Source organism: Halichoeres trimaculatus, unplaced genomic scaffold (assembly GCF_033239565.1).
Source record: "Halichoeres trimaculatus isolate MK-OKI-2021-1 unplaced genomic scaffold, fHalTri1.1 fHalTri1_scaffold_12, whole genome shotgun sequence".
Classification (NCBI taxonomy): Eukaryota; Metazoa; Chordata; class Actinopteri; order Labriformes; family Labridae; genus Halichoeres; species Halichoeres trimaculatus.
In genome coordinates this window covers 19,800,657-19,823,961 of record NW_027437190.1, presented here as the reverse complement: position 1 = coordinate 19,823,961, position 23,305 = coordinate 19,800,657, and the positions used below count along the sequence as shown (strand labels likewise).

At 41.5% G+C, this 23,305-nt stretch overlaps 2 protein-coding genes across 5 annotated transcripts in view; one reads left to right on the top strand and one right to left on the bottom strand.

Annotated features, from left to right (window-relative positions):
- Positions 1-520: 520 nt before the first annotated feature.
- Positions 521-18,368, top strand: LOC141800607 (protein lifeguard 1). The gene is made up of 12 exons (XM_074683270.1): positions 521-619; positions 8,160-8,410; positions 9,324-9,432; positions 11,815-11,974; positions 12,400-12,478; positions 12,948-13,001; positions 13,300-13,390; positions 13,540-13,577; positions 14,172-14,259; positions 16,945-17,034; positions 17,599-17,646; positions 18,219-18,368. The coding sequence occupies exons 1-12, from the start codon at positions 521-523 to the stop codon at positions 18,366-18,368; spliced, it is 1,257 nt and encodes a 418-aa protein (XP_074539371.1).
- A 397-nt stretch (positions 18,369-18,765) lies between these two features.
- LOC141800420 (ankyrin repeat and IBR domain-containing protein 1-like) overlaps positions 18,766-23,305 on the bottom strand; it is a 35,222-nt gene continuing 30,682 nt past the window's right edge. For all 4 annotated transcript variants that reach the window (XM_074682935.1, XM_074682938.1, XM_074682936.1 and 1 more), the window contains one exon: positions 18,766-22,510. In XM_074682935.1, the coding sequence (XP_074539036.1) occupies positions 21,584-22,510 (927 nt within the window). In that variant the 3' untranslated portion in view covers positions 18,766-21,583. The remainder of the gene's footprint in view (positions 22,511-23,305) is intronic.

The following is a 23,305-nucleotide window of genomic DNA, read 5'->3' as shown; positions in this document are numbered from 1 at the left end:
CAGTTAAAAAAATAAAAATAATGAAAATAAATGATTAAAATATTTTACTGTGTGTAATGAATCTATATGAGTGTGTTGTTAGTCATTAAACCACTAAAATAAACGGACATTTCCACAATATTCTACTTTAGTGCACCTTATATAAATGATTGACACATTCTGGTTGAGCTCTGAAACACATGATGAAGAATTATTTATAGTTTTTAAGACAAATTTTAATCAAACATTCAACCACTCAAAACAAAGGAAGCGATAAGCCCTCTAAAGTGTAAGATAACATTGCTTTGGGTTGGCTTTCCTCCTGTCCTTTCACATTTAATGGGTCATCAGCCGCCACAGGTCTGCAGGTCTGCAGCAGGAACGTGTAAGAATGAGAAGACTTTCCCATCATGACGCTTGGTTTAAACCCTTCAGGGATTTCACAGAGCGGCAGCCTATATTTGACCTGGCAGCATGTACCCAGCCTGTCAGACACTACCAGGGCTTTGAAGAAACTTTCCCTAAATCCTTTCCTGGCATCATGACTCCTCACTCCACTCTGAATGAGCTCCAAGATTCCAAACTCAGCATCCCTAAAATCATCAGGAAAGTGAGCAGTGTTCGGATCCATCTGGAGGGGGTAAGATCAGTTCAATCAGGGGGTGGAGGGGGGCTTATTTCAACAGTGCTTTTAGAAAGATCACACAAATTTATTGACGAGATTCAGCATATACTGAAGAAATGGTGTCTGCTGTGATTAGACCCGTGGAGATGAGGTTATTTTTTAGAGTGTAGGGATGCATGAGATGAAAAGGAATATGCCCTGTGGAGCCACGACACTGTAGTGGTGATGAAGGGCTGAAGAGCATTGCTTGAGATTTGAATGAATTTGGAGCAGATCCTCTTATGAGTTTGTCTGAAGAACCCTGCAGGCTGAATGTGATGAGGATTGTGGGTGAACAGGGTAAAAAAAAAGGGCACATTGATTTGCTTAAAATGACAAGTGACAGCAAGAGAGCGGCGGAGATCATTAAACTTTGATAGCTCACATGGGTCGAGTCAAAAAAATAATCAGTAGAAGAAAGAGTGAAACAACCAGGGTCAGCTGTTGAGTCTGAAGCAGGGAAAGTGTCAGCATGAGGATAGTCCTCCTGGTCTATAACATGAAGGTGGACTATGCATCTCCATGTCTTATTTGTTATTCAAAAGGCGATAGGCGCTGACATATTTCTACTGGTGATGACATTTGGAGACTGTGAGGCAGGTGTTGAGGATAATGGGGTCCGTATTATCATTATTTTTTTCTACAGCTGTGAATAATACATTTAAACAATAGGTTGTACAAAATGTCAGGGAAACACTAAACAGATTTTAAAAAAAGATATTTGTCGTATTAACTCTCCACATTTCTCACAGAACCACTTCATTATTGAAAACAAGATCTGAATGCATTGCAGACACGCACTAGGATGAGACCAGATAGCAGCCATACCTTGGAGACTGTTAAGGTCTCAGTCAGCACAGCATCCTAACCTGAATTAAAACAACTTCAGGAGTTCTTCAGATATCTGAATGTTGCTGTCATTTGTATGTAATTTTATGTCTAGTGGAAACAGACCGGCAGTGGATTCACCTGTGAAATTCACGTTTTTCTAATAAACCTTAAGAAAAATAAGACATCAGAGTGTGACTGAAACAAAATCAGTGATTTTCTGTTTTAGAAGCTTGTAATGTCAAGAAACACAGAGAATGATGATTAAATCTTGGCCCAATGATGTGACAGTTTGAATCAAATAAAAAGCTCATTTGAAGGATCTTCAAAAAGTTCAAACAGAATTTTCACACCCACAGGGAGTTTGTAAGTTTATTTTTGCATTAGCTAAAACTTTGTATTGTTTTAATTAAATTTGCCCTCTCAAAGAAAGAGCACAGGGAAAACTTCTGCTGGGTCGCTTTGTCTCTTTTTAATACCAGTCTCAAGCTCCAACAACTGATTCATCTCACTGCTGAACATGTTATCACTGCCAGTCTTCACCATCTATAAAGATGTGCCCTGTGTTAGAAAATGAGACTAATAAAACCGTCTAGGGATGCTGTGGTATCATCAAGTTCACATATCAGGAGAACAGAAGTGTCTTGACACCATCATGAACCTGTGACTGTACAATAGGTCTTCTGGGTAAGAAGCAGAGCGGAGCAAATTGAGAACTACAAAGTCCATCACCTCATGTGACTACATCATATATTTACAGAGTAATACAGACATACTCAGTATTTCTCACATGAATAATAAAAAACCAAGCTCATCTTAAATTTGAAAGGCACAGAGCAGATTCATGTGCCACACTGAAAAGGATAGTGAGGGATCTCTTCGTCCCAATTGCACCTACTGCTTTTGCCCCAATGTAGTGTTAAAAAGCCAAGTGCACAGCCATCAACTAGCACCACAGCTTCATAAAGCATCACCACATACAACAGATCCAAATCCTGTTTATATGAGCTCCAGTGACAGAACTTATGTTACTAACTCCATCATCAAGCCCCTGGTGGCCCCACATCCCCGATCCCAGCCAACACATGAGTTTATGATTTTATTATGGGTCCCCATCAACTTTTCTCCTGATCACATTTAATCTGTCCGCCTGGAGTTTTAATTGATTTTACAATAATTTGGTAGATACTGAAGCACTTTGATACTTGCCCATAGGACCCACCAAAATTAACTTAGATTTCTCCATAAAGAGCTCCTGTTTCATAGCACTTGTTTTGGTTTCTTGGGGTATCAGTAGAGCCTAGAAGTTTAGTTTGCACCCCTCATGAGGCAAGTTACTGCTCTATCTACTTTCCTTTTCTCTCCAAATTAAGACTTAACAGCTTGGGCTTTTCTCAGTTGTAACTTTTACAATTCATGCATATGACCTTTTTGCCTAAACTAGAGTCCCCACAGCCCTTAGGTCACTTCTTCATTTGAATCAAGGAGTCCTTCCAATCCTAAAAGGTAAATGTGCAAAACATGCAAAGCACATGTCACTTTCACTCATTCACTCACACACTCATTCAGACACTGATGGCAGAAGCTGCATTGTTAAGTGCTCATCAAGACTAACTAATTCTGCGCACACGCACACTGAATATGCCTCCAGAAGCAATTTGCAGCACAGTGTCTTGCCTAAAGAATACTTTGGTACGTGACTTGCAGGAGCTGGGGATCAAAAGCACTTTCACAAATACCACGAATGGGGGAAATTTTAAAAGCATTGCTTTGCTTTGCGTAATAACAAAACCTTATCTGGCATGCTTAAAGAAAATACTGGGGTATTTATTGCTAAACTAGCATGATTTTCCTGCAGCTTTTTGACAGTGTAGCTCAGTGCAGCTGTTGCATTATGATTGCGCTCTGCTAAGTAGATATGTTGTTCTATTTTTGGCGCAAGTTGCAGAATTAAAAAAAAATGTAATTATTTTTAGTCAGTAATCCTTAGGCCTGTTGTCAGGGATACCACTTCTGGTCTGGAGACCCTTAGCCCTCAGATCAAGGCACCCAGGTTGATTTTTAAATATTTACAGCTTGAATTTTTCTTATGAGTTTTCTCTCTAAGCTTGCATATTTTGTTACATGTGCTGTCTTTGGTGTCCCTCTGTAACAGCATTACTTAAAACTGGATCCATGAGGTTATTCATTTCAAAGATCTGTTCTGGTATTAGATCAGACCACTCACTTTCCCTTTTATTCAGTTATTTTCCAGACAAATTGTGACTCAGCCATAGATGAAAATAACTCTATTATTCTGGTCTATCTCTACAAATACTGTTTAGGTATGTCTGCAGCACAGTTGATATTAATCAGTCAGCCCCTTGTTAAACGTACTTATATCTGAGGTTAGTTGGAGATTTTCTATAATTAGATAATTGAGCGCTTATTGTAGACACAGCTAATGTAAACTGTGACTCTAATAAGGATAAATACATCTGCAGTTTAGTGCTCTCTGCTACACTAATGTAATTAAGTAAATCAACAATTGATAACGGTCATTTATTCGTTTAATTATGTCCATTGAGTTAAGCTAACTGCGATGGGCTCTTTTGTCTGCGCTCACTCGCTGAGCAAGACAAAACAAGTCTTTCCTGAACCCAAGCATCACCGTTCCACTCTCATACTAAGTCAAAATAATGTGTCAGGATTGTTAATTTTAATGCAATCATATTTCTTACTTGGCATTGCTGGACTAGCGGATGTTATTAAAAAGAGCACAGTGCAGCGTGTCTCATTATTAACAGTAACACATGCAGTCCCTCTGTGTACTGCCAGGCTCTGTAGAAGTCTCCCATCAGCCATACATCCTGCTGCGGTTCTGCATTAGCAGTTCCTGGAGGGTTGTAAATTAGAAATGAAGAGGCATCTAGTGACATGGACCTCCAGACCTGCACAGGGGTTTTCAGAGGCCCCACACCAAACACCATTTCAATTCTCCAAATAAATCCTTCTGTGGCCAGAAGAGCCAGGAAGCAGTAATTCAAGACTGAATGCAGCGGAAAGAGAGAGAGACTCACATGGCTGCTACATCTCTGCTTCTCCTCTGAAACCAGAACTCGCTCCTCTGTGATCTCCCGTCCCAGGAGCCCCAAAGAGCATCACATCAGTCTGAGAAAACAGAGCTGTCACTGTCTGTCTGCAGAGAGACAGAAAACATATCCTGTCTGTCTGTCTCAATGTCTATCTGTACATCTGTCTTCCTGTGGGGCTGTTCACTCTGTATCAAGACAAGGACAAGATTCTTTTCCTGTCTGTCTCTCCGTTTTTTTAGACTGTCTGTCCGTCTGATTTTTTATTCTGTCACAAGTTGCATGTTTCCCGTTTTCTCTGTCCATCCGTCTGTCCTTGTATGAGTCTGTATGTTCAGCACAGTCTGTCTGCAGCATGACGAGAACAATCCGTCTATCAGTCTGCGATCTGTTTCTTGTCTGTATGTCTTTTCCTCCTTACAAGTGAGATGATGAGACAGATATCAGGTCTGTCTATCCGTCTGTCTGTCTGTCAGTGGTTCTTATCTTATATCTTGAGAATTTTCTATTATCTCAAATCTCTAATTTAGAAGTCCATTGCTTAACTGTTATGCACATATTCCTTACATTATCCATCCATCTCTCCATCTCGTCCATTTCTTTGATTATTCTTTCTTTCTTTCTTTCTTTCTTTCTTTCTTTCTTTCTTTCTTTCTTTCTTTCTTTCTTTCTTTCTTTCTTTCTTTCTTTCTTTCTTTCTTTCTTTCTTTCTTTCTTTCTTTCTTTCTTTCCTGATTCTATTACCTCCATCCATCCGTTTTCTTCCACTCTAACTGCCTTTTATCTTTTGTCTTTTGGTATATCCATCCATCAATCTCCCCTCTTTTCCTCCCTCCCTCCCTCCCTGGCGTGTCACAGTGTGTCCCCAGCTCTGCTCTCTGCACACGCTCTGCACACGCTCTGCACCGTGTGGTTTCATGTGTGTGGCTGCTGTTTGGTCAGTGGTGAGAGCATCAGATCTGTGTTAAATGCAGCCTCACTCTGGGCTCCACTCTGACTGCTGTGTCAACACAGGCTGGATTTCAACTGCCTGCTCAAATGTGACTGTTTGTCGTGTCGTCCATTCAAATCCGACTCAGATCTCATGAATAGGTGAGAGCGGGCTCATCAGATTTGAGCAGGCGGTGAAAATCTAACCCATGTTGACTGACACACCAATCAGCAGAGAACAGGGAGAATGAGTCTTTTTGTCACAGAAAAAGCTGTCTGTTCTTTGAAATATGATGCTCACGCTGCTTTGTGGGCTCTTTTGTTCCTCTGTCTTAAATAAATCTTTATTTGGGCTGTCAGAGTAGAAAAACAATCTTTTCTTCTGTGCTCACATTACTTTGAAAGAAACAAAAAGATCACATGTAGGTGAGAGGATTGGAGGGTTTGATCCAGTTAAAGTGATCTCTCTGGAGGATTTGCTGCTGCTGGTCGTGTGTGGAGGTGGCAGCAATAGAAGTGGGAGTCGCAACCAAATCACTGCAATTAGTAGAGGAAGCACAGGAGACTAGTGCCCCCCAGTGTTTGCTTTCTGTACAGGATGATGAGATGCTCCTATGCTGCTGTGAAACGATCACATTTAAAGCTGTCACCCAGGTAGAATATTCATTTTATGATGTGCTCTGACTCAGTGTGTTTTGATTAAGTTCTGGGCCCCAGTATTCCATGAAAACCCACATTTAACTGCAGATCCAATCATTCATAAATCATTCCAGGTCTCCTCTGCAGCTTCATTATCTCTTGAATCAAAAGCCAAGCAGAGTCGCTGAGTGTTTGGAGGTCTGCTGCACTCTTTGCTTGTTCAACCATGACATGAAGAGAGGCTGGAATGCCATCTAGAGGTTAGGCTGGCTATCTCATTGTTCTGAATTAGAGGCATGATGGCCTTTAACAAACGCCCTCGGTGGCCTCACACCCTTTTCTTACGGCACTTAAAGCTCAACCAAAAACAATTTTCAAATCTTAGAATAAAGCAGCAGCACACTGATGCACATGGTGTGACACAAACTTTTTCATCATTCAATTGTAGAATTAAAAAAAAACAATTATGTTCACTTTTACTCTATACTTCAATACAAAATATCTGAGATTTAGAGTAAATTAAAATTCAATTACATGTACTTGGACGTGAAGTACATCAGAGTATAGATCAGCCCGCAAATCTGTGATTCACATTTCTTCAACAAACACAACGTTGTCTGCCAACTGAGGCCTGATAAACCTACCAACCAAAACACTCATCTTGTTTTAAATGTTTGCTCTATTTGGAAATGATTCAAGGCTTCACTTTGCTGTTAGAAACCTGGATGTTTTTTTCTTCTCTACAGACGTGACACATTCCACTCTTGGCAAACTCCGCTCATCTTTTAATTTCATCTCAGCTGCTCACACGGGGTATTTTGATGTGATAACCATATCATGTGGACTTTTGGGTTGTGTCAATATGCAAAGAAAAAACACAGAGGTAAAAACCTACTTTGAAGACTCTGTTCCATTCAGTATTTCTGATTTAACCACTGAAAACTGAAGAAAGTTGATAAAAGCCGTGAGAGTAGGGAACTGGTGAGTGATGCAGACTTCAGCCACATGAGTTGTTGGTATCCTTGGATTCAGGAAGATCCAGAAATTCTTTTCCCCTCTCATGACAAGGTGTCCTCTTGTGTCCACAGCTAACTTCAATCCCTAAGAAACTCACCATAAGAATCAGACTTTTGATTTTGTTTCAGCTTAATGATAATAATGATGATAATTATAATAATACAGATTTATAAAGCCATTTTTATCAGATGATCTCAAAGTGCATAGTAAAAAAATAATAAAAAGATTGGGGGGAGCCCTATCTCCCTATCTCCCATGGTCCTGAGTCTGGTTCTGGGTGTAAAGAGGAGGTTTGAGTGAGTGGAGCGTAGGGAACGGGTTGGGTTTTGTGGATTTGGAAGTTCTTTGAGGGAGGAGGAGGCATGTCCATGGATGCATTGGTGTGTGAGAAGGGAAACCTTATACTGAATCCTGGTGGACACGGGGAGCCAGTGGAGTGAGTGAAGAGTGGGGGTAATGTGGTCATGTTTAGCTGCAGAGTTCTGGATGTATCGGAGCCTCTGCAGGCTCTTGCTCGGGATCCCGATGAAAAGTGCATTACAGTAGTCCAGTCTGGAGGAGATGAAGGCATGGACCAGCTTTTCAGCATCTCAGAGGGCTCTGGTCACTTATTCATAGATCTGACTGGATCTCTGTCACTGCTGATTGTCTGTAAATAAGCACTCAGACTGTACTGACCTACGTCATTTCATGTCCTTCCAGTATGTTATATTTCTATATCTATTCCTCTGTGATTCAGGACCCAGAAGGTCTCTTTCCAGACATTCCTCTGTCTGTCAGTGATACTGTCCTGCTGCAGGTTGCTATTAATGTATAACCAAGGTGAGCCATGAAGGACACATGACTCAGAGGATTTCACAGCGTGTCATTGTGTGCAGCATTTGCTTTTTTCTATAAAACGAGGAATAATTACCAGGCTTATCACGCACAGCCGGCTAATGATACATCATTACAGGAAATTGGAAATTTAAAACATACCTTTATTGAAATGTGTGATATAAAGTATTAACCTGATCTTAATGCCTGTGTAGATCAGTATCAATGAAAGAAAAGAGGTAAAGACAAGATTCGCTCTGATAAAGTGGCAGCCTGGTCGGTTTAATGACATTTTAAGAACTTCATTTGAATATCCCATCGAGTCTAATGAGGGATACATCCTCTTCCCCCCGGAGCTAAAGTCCTGTCTCTGTGGGAACCTGCTGATAGCAGGTAGACTTTGCCCTGAAGGGGAAGAGCCTCTACAGGAAGAGCAGCAGGGCAGGAGCTCGCCGTCACAGCCAAGGTAAGACACAACATAATGGTTTAAAGGTGTAATTAATTGATTTATGAGAAAAGACTGATGTCAGACAGCAAACCCCCACTTTGCTGAAGTCATGTTACATGAGAGGGAGACTTCTGAACTTCAATTATCACAGAGTGAGAGTCTTGTTCCAGGCCTTGTGGCGATGAAGGCAAACAGAAACTAAATCTACTTCCAGTCAAACAAATACTCAGATTTATGCCCGTCTGTTATTCAATGTTTTTCTTGAGGATAGATGTGAAAGAAGCTGAAGAACAGGGTTTAAGTTGGGAAAGGATTTATCTTTGCTTTGAGTTCAAAAGTCATTAATAATGGCTGCCATTAAGGGAGTGTAACTTGTTATCAGTTGAATTACAGCTAGATTATTTTCATTGCTGACGTTCTTTCAAACTTGACTCTATCTTACAGACTTGGTCACAGTGTGGCTGACGATGACTTCATTCTAAGGTTTATCAATGCAAAAGTAGAGACTTTTAAAAGGAATGTGTTCCTCTTGTCTTTACTTATATAAAATAAATCCAGACAGATTCACTATTTGTCTGTCTGTCCTTTGGTGACAACTAAAAATTCCTTAGAGATCAATTAACCACAAAGTATTCGGCTATTAAATATACATACAGCTCTATTAAATGGAGGCTTGGGGCCATAATTATGGATGTTAGTCATGGATGGCTTTTAGTGTTTATGTGATGCATCATTTCGTAATTACCGCTTTATTTGTTCCACTCTGACATTGCCCCATTTAGCAATTTAATATCATTGATGAAAGTGCTGACACTCTTCAGAGAGATGCCTCTGCTCCTCAGCTGTGACCGTACCTCACCTGTAACTTTGACTCTTCTTCTCTGTCAGCTGTGGGACTCAGGGGTTAAGAAGACCTGCACGTCTTTTGAAGAATGGACCATGAAAAAGGAATCAGCAGGGATGAAGAGAATGGAGCTCGTCCCCCTCCGTACAATGCTCAGGGCTATGGAGAAAATACCTACACAGGGATGAGCTATCAGGTTGATATCCAAACATTTGTGCTTGTTGTCAAGAATAAGTGGGAATTCAAGAAAGACTTTTCACATGCAGCTTATGTCGTATTTTCAGCAGTGGCAAAAGTCTGGAGCATCAGGCACCAAGCTGAAATGTTTGACTATTTGATTAATGGAAAAGTAAATAATTATTGTTTGATATTAATTAACTATAACTAATTTGGTTGTTTTTAAGCAAAGACAACCAAAAGAGTTGCTTTTCCTGTTTTTTAAGGCATGCTATGAATTATCTCAACTGACCAATACTGTTTCCTATGACTCTAGCAAGAGGGCAAAACTCTCTTGATATTCCAATACTAACTGAACATGGATGGATTCAATGAGGCTGAGGCATTTTGAACTGGCTCCTGTTGTGATGTAGCTGATGAGTGATTTTGCATATGCATGCAAAATCACCACCAAGGCTTGGATTCTGAACAATTCTTGGTGAACTAAATTAAACAAGTGTGTGACATGAAAGGAAAGAAAGTAGGAATAAAAGCGTAAATTTGACCGTACTATTCAGAGACATGCTATTGTAGTTGCAGCTACCACCCCAGCCTCTGTTTGTACCTCTCTGCAACCCCACCCCCACGACAACGTCAGGACAGCCAATGAGCATAGTTCTCATAGCACCCTCAATCTTTGCATGGATACTTAGATTGAAAAAATAATGGCTAAAGAGCCTCCACAGGATCTGAAATTTTTATGTTTACTCCTACTTATTTTAAAATCTTGCTCAAAGGTTCTCTCGGACGTATTGTGAACAACTAACAATAGCCTTATGTGGGACCTCGAATGCACGAATCAAAGCAGATTAAACTTTTATTAAGGGGCCGCTTACGCAACAACGGTTTTAGGCTCAAACGCTTTTTTTGCGTTTCAGCCTTGCGTTAATATGGAAACGGCGTTGACCTAAAACGCAAACTTTTGAAAACAGCCTCCAGAGTGGGATTTTGAAACCGTTTCCGTTTAAACAGTAAGCTAGCGTTTTCAGTGAGAACGCTGATGTCACACTCGGCCTCGTGCGAGCGCATACAACAGAACAACAGTACTGTTGTTACGATCGTCGCGAACTACCGTGTTGTGCTTGTGCTGCTCAATCTGCTGAATCTGCTGACTGTCTTCATAGAAAAAGTACATTTGTTACTCCACTTTTGCACAGTGTTGCCAACTCCTCAGCATCAGAAGTAGCTAACGGCCCACCCAAAAGTAGCTAGAAGTCGCCAATATTTTTTTTTCTGTCCAACGGTGGGTGGGTGGGTGCTAGTGTGTCCCTACACCGTACAGCCGGAGGGGGCTGAACCTTTTTTTTTTAACTTTTCTCCCGTGATGTTGGAGCCTCCGACCACCAAAAAAGTCGCTAGATTTGTCGCTAGTCGCTTTTCTCAAATTTTCTCGCTGGAGGGTCCAGAAAATCACTAAAAATAGCGACAAAGTCACTAAGTTGGCAACACTGCTTTTGCACTTTGTATTCCCCAATACACCAGATGATCGGCTCAACTCTACTTTGGTGGAGATCTCCCCAAAGCTGCTTCTGGGCAAGACAGTTATAGCACCACCTGCAGGCCTGGCATGCTTACTATAGCGTTTTCAGTCCCTCGGCATTTCCGTGTAAACCATAGACAGTAAAAAAAAATGGACGTCCGCTTGCTTGGCTCGAAGTGAGGTCTCCACAAAAACTGCCCCCCCTGGTGGCTGGCTGCAGTATAGGTTAACAAATTCGGCTTTCCAGCCATTCCAGATGGGCTGTGGTCAAACTTAAAAAAATTAATACTCTTCGTAGAAATGTTTCTCACGTCCGATTGTTGTGGGGATTTGAAGATATAATTTGGCTGTCTTGTATTCAAGTCCTCTTTTTTTCTGAAAAGTTTCATTCTCATTAGTTATCCAAGGTTAGAAACAAGGCTTTACGTCATGTTTAACGATGATTGACAGTTGCTGTTCTCGTGTATTTTTTTGGGGATAGTAAGATATGTCGGGAGGGAGAGTCAAGAAGTGATTAGACTCTCAAAAGAAAAAAAATAATTACTATTTTTGTCACCCAGCTCCACTCAGATTCTCCCAGAATCCCTTACAGTATTTACTGCGCAGACTCTGGCTGCAATTGCTACCAATGGCTGCACCTGAGATGGTGGTATTTTGGCTTCAAAACCGTACAATGATAAATGGCGGCGCCACACTGTCCACTCTATATACAGTCTATGGTGTAAACGCACATTTTTTTCACTGCGTTTTTGCTGCGTTTTAGCGTTTTTAGAAGAAACATTCTGTAAATGGGGCCTAAGAGTCATGTTTGAAAATAGATTCTTCTAAGTGTTGTTTAAAGTAATTGATTTTTTGCTGTTTGTATTTTTTTTCTTGAACGAGGTCGGGAAAGGAAACATAGCGGTAGTCTCCCCTCCTTCCACCTATGATAATGTGGCCCACTTTGAGCCCCCGGCTGGAGGCAGCCCAGACTACAGCACTCCACCTGACTACTCTGATGACACAGAGGACAGCATCTTTTCTGACCGTAACATCAGAAGAGGTGAGTGATGTAAGGGAGGAGCCATGGAAACAGGATGAAACAGAAAAAATAAGTGTGTATTTTTATATGTTTTGTCAGAGCTGTAAAAGAGTTGAGGAAAAAAACTCCCTTATTGGCTTGGCAGAGTTTTTCTGAAATTGATTTAAAATTGAAAATTGTTTGCCTGATCTCTGCAGCATTACCTTGCCTCTGCTCCTCACCTCCTACGCAAAACTAAATCATTTTAAATGAGAAGATGAAACGTGGGTTTGGAGGAAACAAAAGCATTTGGAAATGTTATGCAGAATAAACAACCTAGTTGCCTGTCTCCATCACTGCGGCAGAATGTTTTACCTGTGGTTGTTCCTCACCTTCCCGTCCGTCTTCCTCTCTCCCTGTCTTGTCTCTTTCTCTCTCTGTCTGTGTCTTTTTTTTCCTCTCCTCAGGTTTCATAAGAAAAGTCTACTTGACCTTGATGGTTCAGCTGCTGGTGACTGTCGGGATCATCTGTGCTTTTCTTTACTGGTGAGGCACTCAGTCTCAGGGGAACTCCTTTTGAAAAAAAAAAAAAAAAGACGGGTTGGTGTCAGGCACCTATCAGTCCCCCAACATTTAGAGCAGCCTGTCAGGGTGTAATACCATCCGGCATCACACAGGAGCACAGGTATCTCAGCTGTCCTTACAGAAAGTTTGAAGGCGGCCTCAGCTCTGCGAGTCTCCATGAATATGTGAGGTGAAACAAAATGCTAGATAATAGGAATACATTTCTCCCACATGATATTTTTGCTTACAGTCATCTGAGAGCTCCATATGTTTGTATAATGGATGAAGTCGAACACTACTGCAGTCATGTTTTTTCATAAATTGCATTCAGCTCCCTTGTGCACAATGCTGTGTCCTCTGTTAATATTTAATAACGTCATTCTTCTACCTCTTTTAAATAAACAGCACCTCTATTAAACCCTCTTTCTTCTCATTTTCCATCCACTAACAGGGAGGCTCTGAGGGAGTGGACACTTGAAAACCCCTGGCTCACCTATACCATGATGTAAGCCTTCAAATGCGTTCAATTTAACAGTCTAGACGCTTCACATCTTCTTGTTTTGATCGGTTTGTTCACATCCATACTGTGTTTCTTGTTTGTGAGTGGCATTAATAAAAAATGCTGCTCATGGAAATCCATACAAGTAAATCACAAACTGTCGCCTCATCTGAGAAGCTGCCAGCCAGACTGTGCATAAATAAGGCACTGTGTGACTTCACATACCCAACACAGTCGTTTTGCCCTGTTTTTATAGCCTGTTTATTTGCTATTTACGATACACTCTATATTCTCTGTGAAACAGGCCGGCAACGTTGGTTCTTGTCATGGCCTTGGCCTGCTGCGAAAACCTCCGCCGTCAAGTCCCCCTCAATTTCATCGCCCTGGGCCTGTTTGTGAGTCGACGCAGTTTCAGCCAGGCATCAAATTAAAGCCCCAGCTCACCTGCTCTATTTCACACCTGTTTTTTTGTGTCTTGTATTTCGTTCTGTTTTTCCCTCCATTTCTCCGTCCTCCTCTCCCTGTCTGTCTCTCCCTCTCTCAGACTGTCATAGAGGGCCTCATGCTTGGATCTCTGGCAGCGTGAGTGTTTGTTTCTGAGCATGAATCCTCACCTGATGCTGATTCATTTACACAATAATAACCCGATTTGATCCAGATCTGATAGCAGGCTGCAGCCCAGCAATGAAGCCATCAAACCTGATAAGATGTTATCTCGACAGGTTTGCCAATCAAACATCTCATAGAATACAGATTTTCAGGCTCCAAAAATACTGAAGAAAAATCATTTTCAGTCCCTGTAAACACGTTACCTTCTTCATGTGCGAGATTTGTCTTGTTTAACAGCTTGTGACTCCCACAGACGAGGCTTCAGTCACAGCCTGACCATCAATAAAACATTGAAATTATCATATTTATGGGATATCACCATGACTGAAGCTGTTCTGTAATTGATATGAAATGAGCAGAGGAAATGCATTATGCACTGAGTGTTCAGAGGGGGGTCCCTGTCATCCTCACTATTACATTGAAAAAAGGACGTATCCCATGATACAACACTCTGCTTCTTTTTGGAGAAGAACAAACTCTTCTGGTCCTACTCATGATTGCACTCTGCTGAAGACTTCAACATATACTTCCCTACAGCGCGTCTGCTTTTGATATTCCTTTCTGCAGGTTTTTTGATGCTGAGGCTGTCATGTGGGCAGTGGGGGCCACAGCACTGGTGTCCTTCTCCTTGAGTGTATTTGCCATGCAGTCAAAGGTAAGATCTGTCACACACTCACACACACACTGAAGTCACTTTTAGAGAGGCCAAAAGTGAAATTTCAGACGCTGCGGTCAGAGTTAAATGTCCTCGCAGAGAGTAAAGAGCTGTGTTTCCTGTGCACTCAGAAGGAAAAGTGTTAATCTGAGCTGCTGGCCAGGTTTTCTCATGCAGTGTTTGCTGTATGCAGCCACCAGCAAGGGTTTAAAACTCTGATGAGTTTGCTGCTCAGGCACAAGCTATGATTACTGCTGAGATCAGAGTATTTGTCAATCAAGTTAATTCCTTCTGTCCAGGGAAGGGACAAAGTTAAACCTTTGGCCTGTCCTCGCGCTGGCAGAGGCTTCCAGCCATAAATTTGCAGCTCAGAAATGGCCCAGAGCTTTTTTGTTATTAGCTAAATCCACTATTAGCCAAGTCTGCCCTTGTTTGTGGCTCTCATTTTTCCAAGTAGTCCAAAAAAGCCAACGTCCTGAAATGAGTTTTTTAAAAAAGGAATCATGATCCTTCTTTAGCATGTTGTTTGTGATATTGAGAAGGTCATGTTTGATAGGGGGGTTTTGTTTAATGATGGGCACTTACACTTTGAAAATAACAGTGACACTTTAAAATAACCATCATCTATAAAGGGTAAATAAGGGTTCACAGATCTTAACTATTAGCAAATAATTAGTTATTATTAAACTGACTGAAAGATTTAAAACCTTTGAGATGGCTTAAAAACATTTATAAACATTACAGAGACATGGAGCAGATATTTGTTCATGGTTTGTAAATATTTTATAAATCATCTATTGACATTATTTGGATGTTTACATTAACAGATGAAGAAACTAGGGATGGAAAGTTGGAAATGACTTATGGCTAAGGCCCAAGAGTTGGAACCAAACCCAGTTCAAAAGCTCCGAGATGGGACGACTAACTTAACCACTCCGCCAAACATGCACCAAGATTTCTTTACTTCGTGTGTGAACGACCCTTTGCATTTATTACCTCTGCCAAGGAGGTTATGTTTTTGGGAGAGTTTGTCTGTGAACAACAAAACTACAAAAGTAACAAATGAATCTTCATGAAACTTTCATGAAATATTCAAAACGGGATAAGGAAGAAGTGATTAAATTTTGGAGGTGATCCAGATTATCGTCTGGTTCCAGGATTTTTTTTAAGGATTCTTTATCATTGTGAGATGGGGCCGTTTTCACTCCACGATAAATGGTCTGATTGCTTTGCAAAAAACAATACAAGACAAGGTCACCATAATTTCTGTCAGATGTAAAGTACAATCCAGATCCTGGCAATAGTCTGGATACTAAGATCTGGAAAATGAAATCCTGCGTCATCATAATTTTCAACGCTGTCAGGCAACAAGTTATCGTACAAACCTGCAACTAACACCAAATTGTAGCAGACAGTCTGCTGAAAAGGAGTATAACATTAAAGTAGGACTAAAGTGTTGCGTGACACAACACAATATGCTTGGTGGAGGTCTGTGCTCTCTGAGTGCTTTTCTAGTTTAGTTACATTTGAATATATGTTAGTTCTTTCCTCTCTAGCAAAATAGTCTTTAGTGTTAGAATAGTGTGTGTGTGTGTGTGTGTGTGTGTGTGTGTGTGTGTGTGTGTGTGTGTGTGTGTGTGTGTGTGTGTGTGTGTGTGTGTGTTTTATCATGTATCTGTTCAAAGTTTGATTACACGTCGTGATGTTGTACCAGCTACAGTAAATGTGCACCAGTGAAGAGACCTTTTGAGACTCTCTTGGTTGATGTCTGAGCGTGCCGCTTCAATAAATGGCTCATAATCAGAAAAAAAGTAATCATAGAGTCAGTGGGGCAAAACATTAAACAAGTAAAGTAGATGTCGGCCAAATACAGATTACGTTTCGAGTTTCTCTTAATTGCTGTAAAATGCTGTTTGGCTTTTCACATGTCACCACTTATTACATCTAGAGGAGCTGCAGACATTTATTTCTACTGCTTAGGTTAAAATAAGCATATGAATATTTATTCAATATAAATCTATATGTACAGTTTAAATGCTGTTATTTAGTCCATGGAAAAAAAAAGTGTATATTTCAGATTCAACCAGCCTGCATACAGAGGGAGTAACTATGATATGGCTGCATCCTTTCAGCTCCAGGCATATTTTTATGAGCTGAGTACAGGGTCACCATGGCAAACACTTTTGGTTTATGTTTTTTTTATGACGTTGCATTGACTTTGCAGATCCCAGCACCTCTTGTGCTGAGTGCAGAGCTTTTTTATCTCTGTCGCTGTGATATAAATGTCATACAGCCTGCCTTGCATGTTTAGCTTGCTGCTCCTCAGGTGATCAGTGTTAGAGATTCTCCGGTGGTGCCTGCCATCTTTTTACTGTCTCTGTGAAAAGGGCATTTGGGCCACAGAAAGGCCATGTCTTCTCTCCTTCTCTGTGCCAGCTTGCTGATGAATTATCCAGCATCATTACATCCAGAATCGTTAGGGTTTTCTTGTGTGTTGAACTGCAATGTGTCTTCATCATTTACTAATCTGCAGCACCTCACAGCACAGCTGCAATGCAGGCGACCTTGAGCGCCCTGGCTTTTATTGCGGGGATGAGTGTAAATGAGAGATGTTCAGCAGTTTTCTGTTTAAGAGTCTTGTCACATTCTGTCCACACACCCCCCTCTCTTTTTTTCTGTCATCAGTGGGACTTCACCGCCAAAAGTGGGAGCCTGTGGGTGTTTGCTTGGACCCTCTTTTCGTTTGGATTGCTTTGTGCAATCTACCGATCCCAGGTAGATCAAGAAGACACTGTTTACACCTGTGTTTGCAATGAGAACAGGTTGGAAATGAATTGCAGTGAGACAGGCAGACGGCACATACAGACCCACAGCTTTTATCCTCGTGATGCCCTGGCACCGACCTGTGTGCTCAGCAGACTGTAAAGAGGACATCGCAACTCCAGTGATCACAGACTGATGCATTTAAATGTACACTGCTGTCTGAGACGCCTGTTTGTGTTTGAGCCTTAAGCAGAGAACAGAGCAGTGCAGAGATTTTTAAACTGCTATTTTTACACCACAGAGGAAGTGGAACGGAACGTAAACACTGCTTTCTTAAAGCATATTGTTTGCACCCGTTATCAGCTGTTTAGATCATAACTCCTGCAGAGAATAACTACAATAGAAGAAGACAAGCGAGCAAACTCACCGTCACTTTACTGATGAGCCTGAATCATTACATTCTTAGAAGTGAAACATTTCATTTCCATTTAAACATTTACCATATGAGAATTTCAACCATACTCTCAATGTATTTGTGTAGAATAAATAATCACTGCCCTCTTCTGTCTCCAACAGTTCCTTCACATCCTGTACGCCTGCCTGGGAACCTTGGTGTTTTCTGTGGTAAGTTCACTCAGACTTGAGCAACAGATTATACGTATGTGCCACACAGTAAAAATAAAATGACCTTTTTTAAATTCAAGGGAGCAATGTAAATGAGGGTTGGACTGAGTGTATGCCATATTAGGGTGGAGCAGCCTCCTTGCAGTGTCTGTCATAGTAGTTAGTGTACAGAGAGAGACTTTAAAGCCTTCCTGCCCTTTAAATTCAATTATGCACCGCTTAACAGCAGTAGGCTTCATTTTCACAGCCACCTCTCTGCTTGCCTTTGGCGTTAGCAGCAAATGTTGTGACCCGTTCTGTCAGCTGGTGGAACAAACTGCAAACACACACAGGGCTGATCAGGCTGTCAGCGCCGAGTCACAACTTATTTTCAGCTGCACAACTCTCGACTACAGGATTATTTACACGGCCTGTTTATCTCCACAGTCGCCCCTCTCTCACAGATAAGAAATACTGCCCGTGTTTTCTTTCAGAACGCTTCTTGTAACCGGCTTCCTGTCTCTTTCATCACACAAACACCGCAGCCTTCAGATGTCAGTGCTGAAGCATCTCATCTCTTTCTGTCTTTGCAGTACTTGGTGTTTGATACCCAGCTTATCCTGGGGGAGAACAAGAAATACAAAATCTCTCCGGAGGAGTACGTGTTTGCTGCTCTCAACCTTTATTTGGACATCGTCACTCTGTTTCTCCTGTTGTTGAAGCTCATCAGCATCTGCCGCTGAATCACAAACTCCATGAAGCTACTGTTAGTCCTGTGGGAAAGGGAAACCACAGTAATCTATCATGGAGGCTGTTTCAGGGGCAAACTTCAGGGTTCATGTCACTGTTAATTTAAAGATTTTATGCTGCATTGACTCACATTTTATCCAACTGGGTACAGGTAGATGTTGCTGAAAAGACCTCTGTAACAGGGAACTTTGAGTCTAAAGCAAATAATATTTAAACAATTTTCCTTTTGACAAAAATAACGTGTATGGAATGCATCGCAGCTTAAAGATTCTTAAATCTGAACTCACTCCTTTGGACGACTAAATCAGTCAGCTTCAGCACTGCCATGAAAGATTGTTAGAGTGTATTTCTCCTCTCTGAATAAAGGTTTCTCTGAGAAATAACAGACACTTTAAAACTCAACAAGTTTATTGGCATAACACATCAAACATTGTTCATATAAAGAGGGAATGTATCAAGTATAGACTATGAAAGTGCAAATAGCATTTTAAGGATTAGTTGCTTTACAATAGAAAATGTCAATGAGTTACAAAATGTTTTATGCAGTTTTAAAACCTGGACTTCAGAAGTGAATAAAAAGTAAAAACTCATTTTAGTCTTAAACCCGGTTCATGCACAGTTCACTGTAACACAAAAGGGGCAGCACACATTATCTCCTCTGTTTATTATCTCACTAACAGAACCACTAACCATATGGCACTCATAGTTTCACAACTTTAAGACACTTTTCAAAGCTATCACTATCTTCAGGTTTAATGAGGCTCTTTAAGTCTGATAGGACAGAGAAGGTGATTTACCTCAGACATTAGTCTGTACAAAAAGAAAATCAAGAACACTGATCAGTGTTCATCTTTTATCAGGTATTCACACCCATTTTCTATAACTGATCTACTTTATTGAAATAAATATCTATATTTTATTGCAACTGTTCTCTAATACACGTCTTCATGGCCAGATCCACGATACACACACAGCAGGTGAACTCTCTCCAAAGTCCATACAGTGAATTTTTAGTTTCTAAACCACAGAAAAACCAACTGTTTCAAAAATGTAGGACAAGAATCCCCTCTGCACAAAACAAGAAATCAAATATTCTTTCAAAATATCAGCAAAAAGGATCTGAAAGGAGGATATCAACCATTATCTGTTCACATCAAATCTTTATCCACTCACATGATACTAGAACCAACAAAAAGCCTCATGCTACAAGTAAAGTGGAAAACAGATCAGTAAGTCATGTGTGCACACTGTATGAGAGAAATAAATTTAAGGTAACAGGTGTTTGTTTAGTTCACACAGTAAATGCTGTGTAATAATTAGCACTCAGAATCAATGTGTGAAGAAGAAACAAGTAATGGTGGCTGACATAAAGGCACTGTGTCTCTGAGTAGGACTGTTTTAAAGACATGGACTCCCCATGTGTTTGACATGTAATTCACATTCATGAATTCTCCATGCATTCCCCTGCAGGGCTCTAAAAAGGCTTTACATATGTTTCACATAAATAAGACCCAGAGATAAATTACAGTGACTAAGGTTTGATTAATTAACTCACCAAAGTCTGAACGTGATTGCCTGATTATCTCTTGCAGTGGCCTTCCTGCTGTATATAAACAAGACGACTCACTAAGTCTGCCACACTCACATCCTGCTGCAGTGCTCAAACATTAATTTAAGTGAGCTAAAGCTGGAGTCAGAAAAGAGCGTACTGGATGACACTGAGCAACCCCTCTGGGCCTGTCAGGGCTTCTTATTTCTGACGATCAGAGGACATGTCCCACCGGAGGTGTGTTAGGATTGAGGCTCTACGATGAAAAACCATTGTCAAGTCGTTTTGGAAATGTTCTCAGGCAGGCCACCAGCTTCATCTGAATAATTAATCTCAACTGTTCACTGAGAATGTTTCACATAATAAACACACAACCGTTATGGTCTTGAACCACAAATTTACACAGCACGCTACAACTTTTTAGATTTGAAAAATACCACTGAGCTGCAATCTCAAATAAAAATATGGCTCCAGACTTTCACATTAGAGTTCAGTTGAGTCGTTGAGATTGTGACAAGCAGGCACAATTTGCTTTGAAGAATCCACTTGGTGACGGCAAATTGTGCTTTTGTAAGTCAGTGTTTGGCACCTTATGAGTAGGCAGATTTGGACAGGAGTGAGAAGTTTTCCAAGCCTGTCCCCCACAGGTTCAGTGTTGGAGCAAATTTGCTCATAAGTACAGATGGAAAAACCTGCATCAGACCTGATTCAGACACTTACAGTAGGCTTTTACTCCAGTGGAAAAATATTAATACCTGCACTTCACAAGAGTCTGTGAATGAAAAAGCTACTCTTCTGTAGTCCTTTCAGCAATAACTCAATCAATACAATCAACCACCTGTAATCCCTCCTTCTGTTGCGGGTGAAACACACCAGATGCGTCTTCAGTCCGTCTCTGTTCCATCACGGCAACAGATCAAATAGGTTTCATCAAGTCAGCGTGTCGACTTACACTCGATTCGTTCTGTTGCAGTCAGTCTGCATGGTAGGCCATGTCCCAGGTAATACGCAGCTATCCTGTTCTTGCCAGACACAGAGCTGTGACTCATAAATTCAGTGTAGGGAAGCTCTAGCAGAACAGAAAGTTGAGACAGGAAACTACCTGAAAACACCTGGTGACTTTCAAAATAAAACAAACTGTGTCAAAATCAGTTCCTATTTATCTTGACTACAATGACAAACGGACAAAATGAGAGGAGCCAGACCAGGAGTCAACAGGTTTGAGGTTTTACAGCCCAACATGAATGAAGAGAGACTTGTCAATGGAGTGGGAAGCACAGGAACTTCTTGGTCTCGTGACTCCAGCTATCTGTCCGTCATGCAGCTTGCCAGACTGACCACGCAGCCAGTGTGAGTTGACAAACGCTGTCAAAACGCAACGGGATGGAGTTGGACTGCAGACGCATCTGGTGTATTTGAGGCATTAGTGCTTTTTTTCACAAGAGCAGCTAGTACTGGAGCTGACAAACCAGTGAACAAAGGAAACTCACTACACTGCAGTGCTCAACTACTCTAGAAGTCTAAATACTTTTCTGTCCAACTTTCCAAAAAAACATTCTTTTTTCTGTTTTCACTCCACTTGAATTACTAGAACACCTTGTCTTCAATCTCGCCATCTTTAGTGTTGTTTTTGGCCTTTTTTCATCTCAGCCCACCACTTCAAACCAAGTGTATCTGCTCCTCCCAGTCAGAGGAGCTGGTGCTGGCCAGCTGGTCAGAGACAGAGTCACACTGTGGAGTGTCTACATGGCACACCTTGGAGCCTCTCCGCTCTGAGCAGTCTCCACTCGGCTCCAGGTTGGCCACGTAAGGAACTGGCACAGTGTCCAGCCCCACCAGATCTAACTGTGTCGGCCTCTCAGCGACAACACACTCCTTCTCTTCAACAACACTCGTTCTCTGAGAGCAGGTACCAGCCTCTGACATCACTTCCTGAGGCTTCCTGTTGTCAGGCAGGACGACCCCAGCCTTCTCATCACTCTGCAGGCAACTTTCTCCTCCTACGCCAGCATGGAGTGTGCCAAGGTGTGAGTCAGTGTCTGAGGAGGAGGGGGGAACAAGAGTGATACCTTGGGGATTCATATCATGGAACCAGGCCATGATATTGCCCAGCAGGTTGGCATTTGCAGCTAAAGCAGAGGAGGATGATGGGTCCTGGCTGCCACATGTGGTCGAGTCTAACGTGTCGCTGGAAGATGAGAAGAGACCTGTGGATGAGTTGCTGCCGCCTGGAGCCGTTGGTATGGGCACAGAGGCCCTGTGGGCCCGGTGGGGAGCGTCACAGTGCTGTACAGTAGTGTGAACACCAGGGAGAGCAGAGTACTGGCTGCTGATGTTGCCGAGTCTGGCCAAGTTATCACCCAGCTCCAACAGCTCAGAGCTGCTGAGTGAAGCTCTGGAGAGGACCTCCACACCTGGAGCACTCTGTTCAAGCCTAGAGGGTAGGGAGGTGCCAATGGCACCCAGCGAGGCTTCCTGGGAAAAGACATCATGGTTTGGTCCAGTCCCTATCATCCCTGACTCCTGCAGAGACAGCTGGATGGCCAGAAGAATGTTCGGGTCATCGTCATCCAGAGAACCCAGACCCTGCAAGGAAACACAAAACACAGAATCAGCAATGAACACTGAACCGTACCTCTGAATACAGAACACCGACTGCTTTCACACTCGCAGCTCAAGACAAGCCTGAGGAACTTATCAGCAAGGAAAGTAAAAGAAACACAAGCCCAGAGCAGCAGATGTTAGCATGCTGAGCTACATCTGAAACTCTGAACTCCCGCCTCCTGTGGCAGCTGGGAAAGTGAACTTGTTGATTAAAAGATGCTGTTTAAGGCAAATTTGAAGGATTTTCCAACTTCCCAATCCAGTCTTTCGTAACATTTATCAAACAGAGATTAAACCTCTTTAAATTGTGTTTCTATAGAGGGAATATTCCAGCAGGCTTTGTTCTCCAGTCTAAATAATGTCACAACATAAACTTTGATGTAAATGTTCATTGTAATGAAAGGGCATGTCACCTATTCCAGTTGCTAGGTGAGGCCAATAGATGTGTTTTTTACATTGTTCCAACAACAATGGTACACTATTCTATTAGTTTTTGGAAAAAGCTTTTTTTCACATCAGAGAGAAATCCAAAAACTTTTAGAAAATGATAACAAAGATGAGTCAATGCCTCATCACATTCTGTTTTATACTTGACCAGTAATTTCTAATTTCTGTCAAATAAGCTCTACAGTCACATTTCCCCTGCATTCAAATGACCAATTCAATTTTGTACCTTTTGTAAAACTCTACAGTGAGCAAAGGGACAGTGGGGAAGACGCATTAAGCCTTCAAAATATCTTAAGATTGAGTTAAGAAAAAGAAACAGGATTTTTTTGT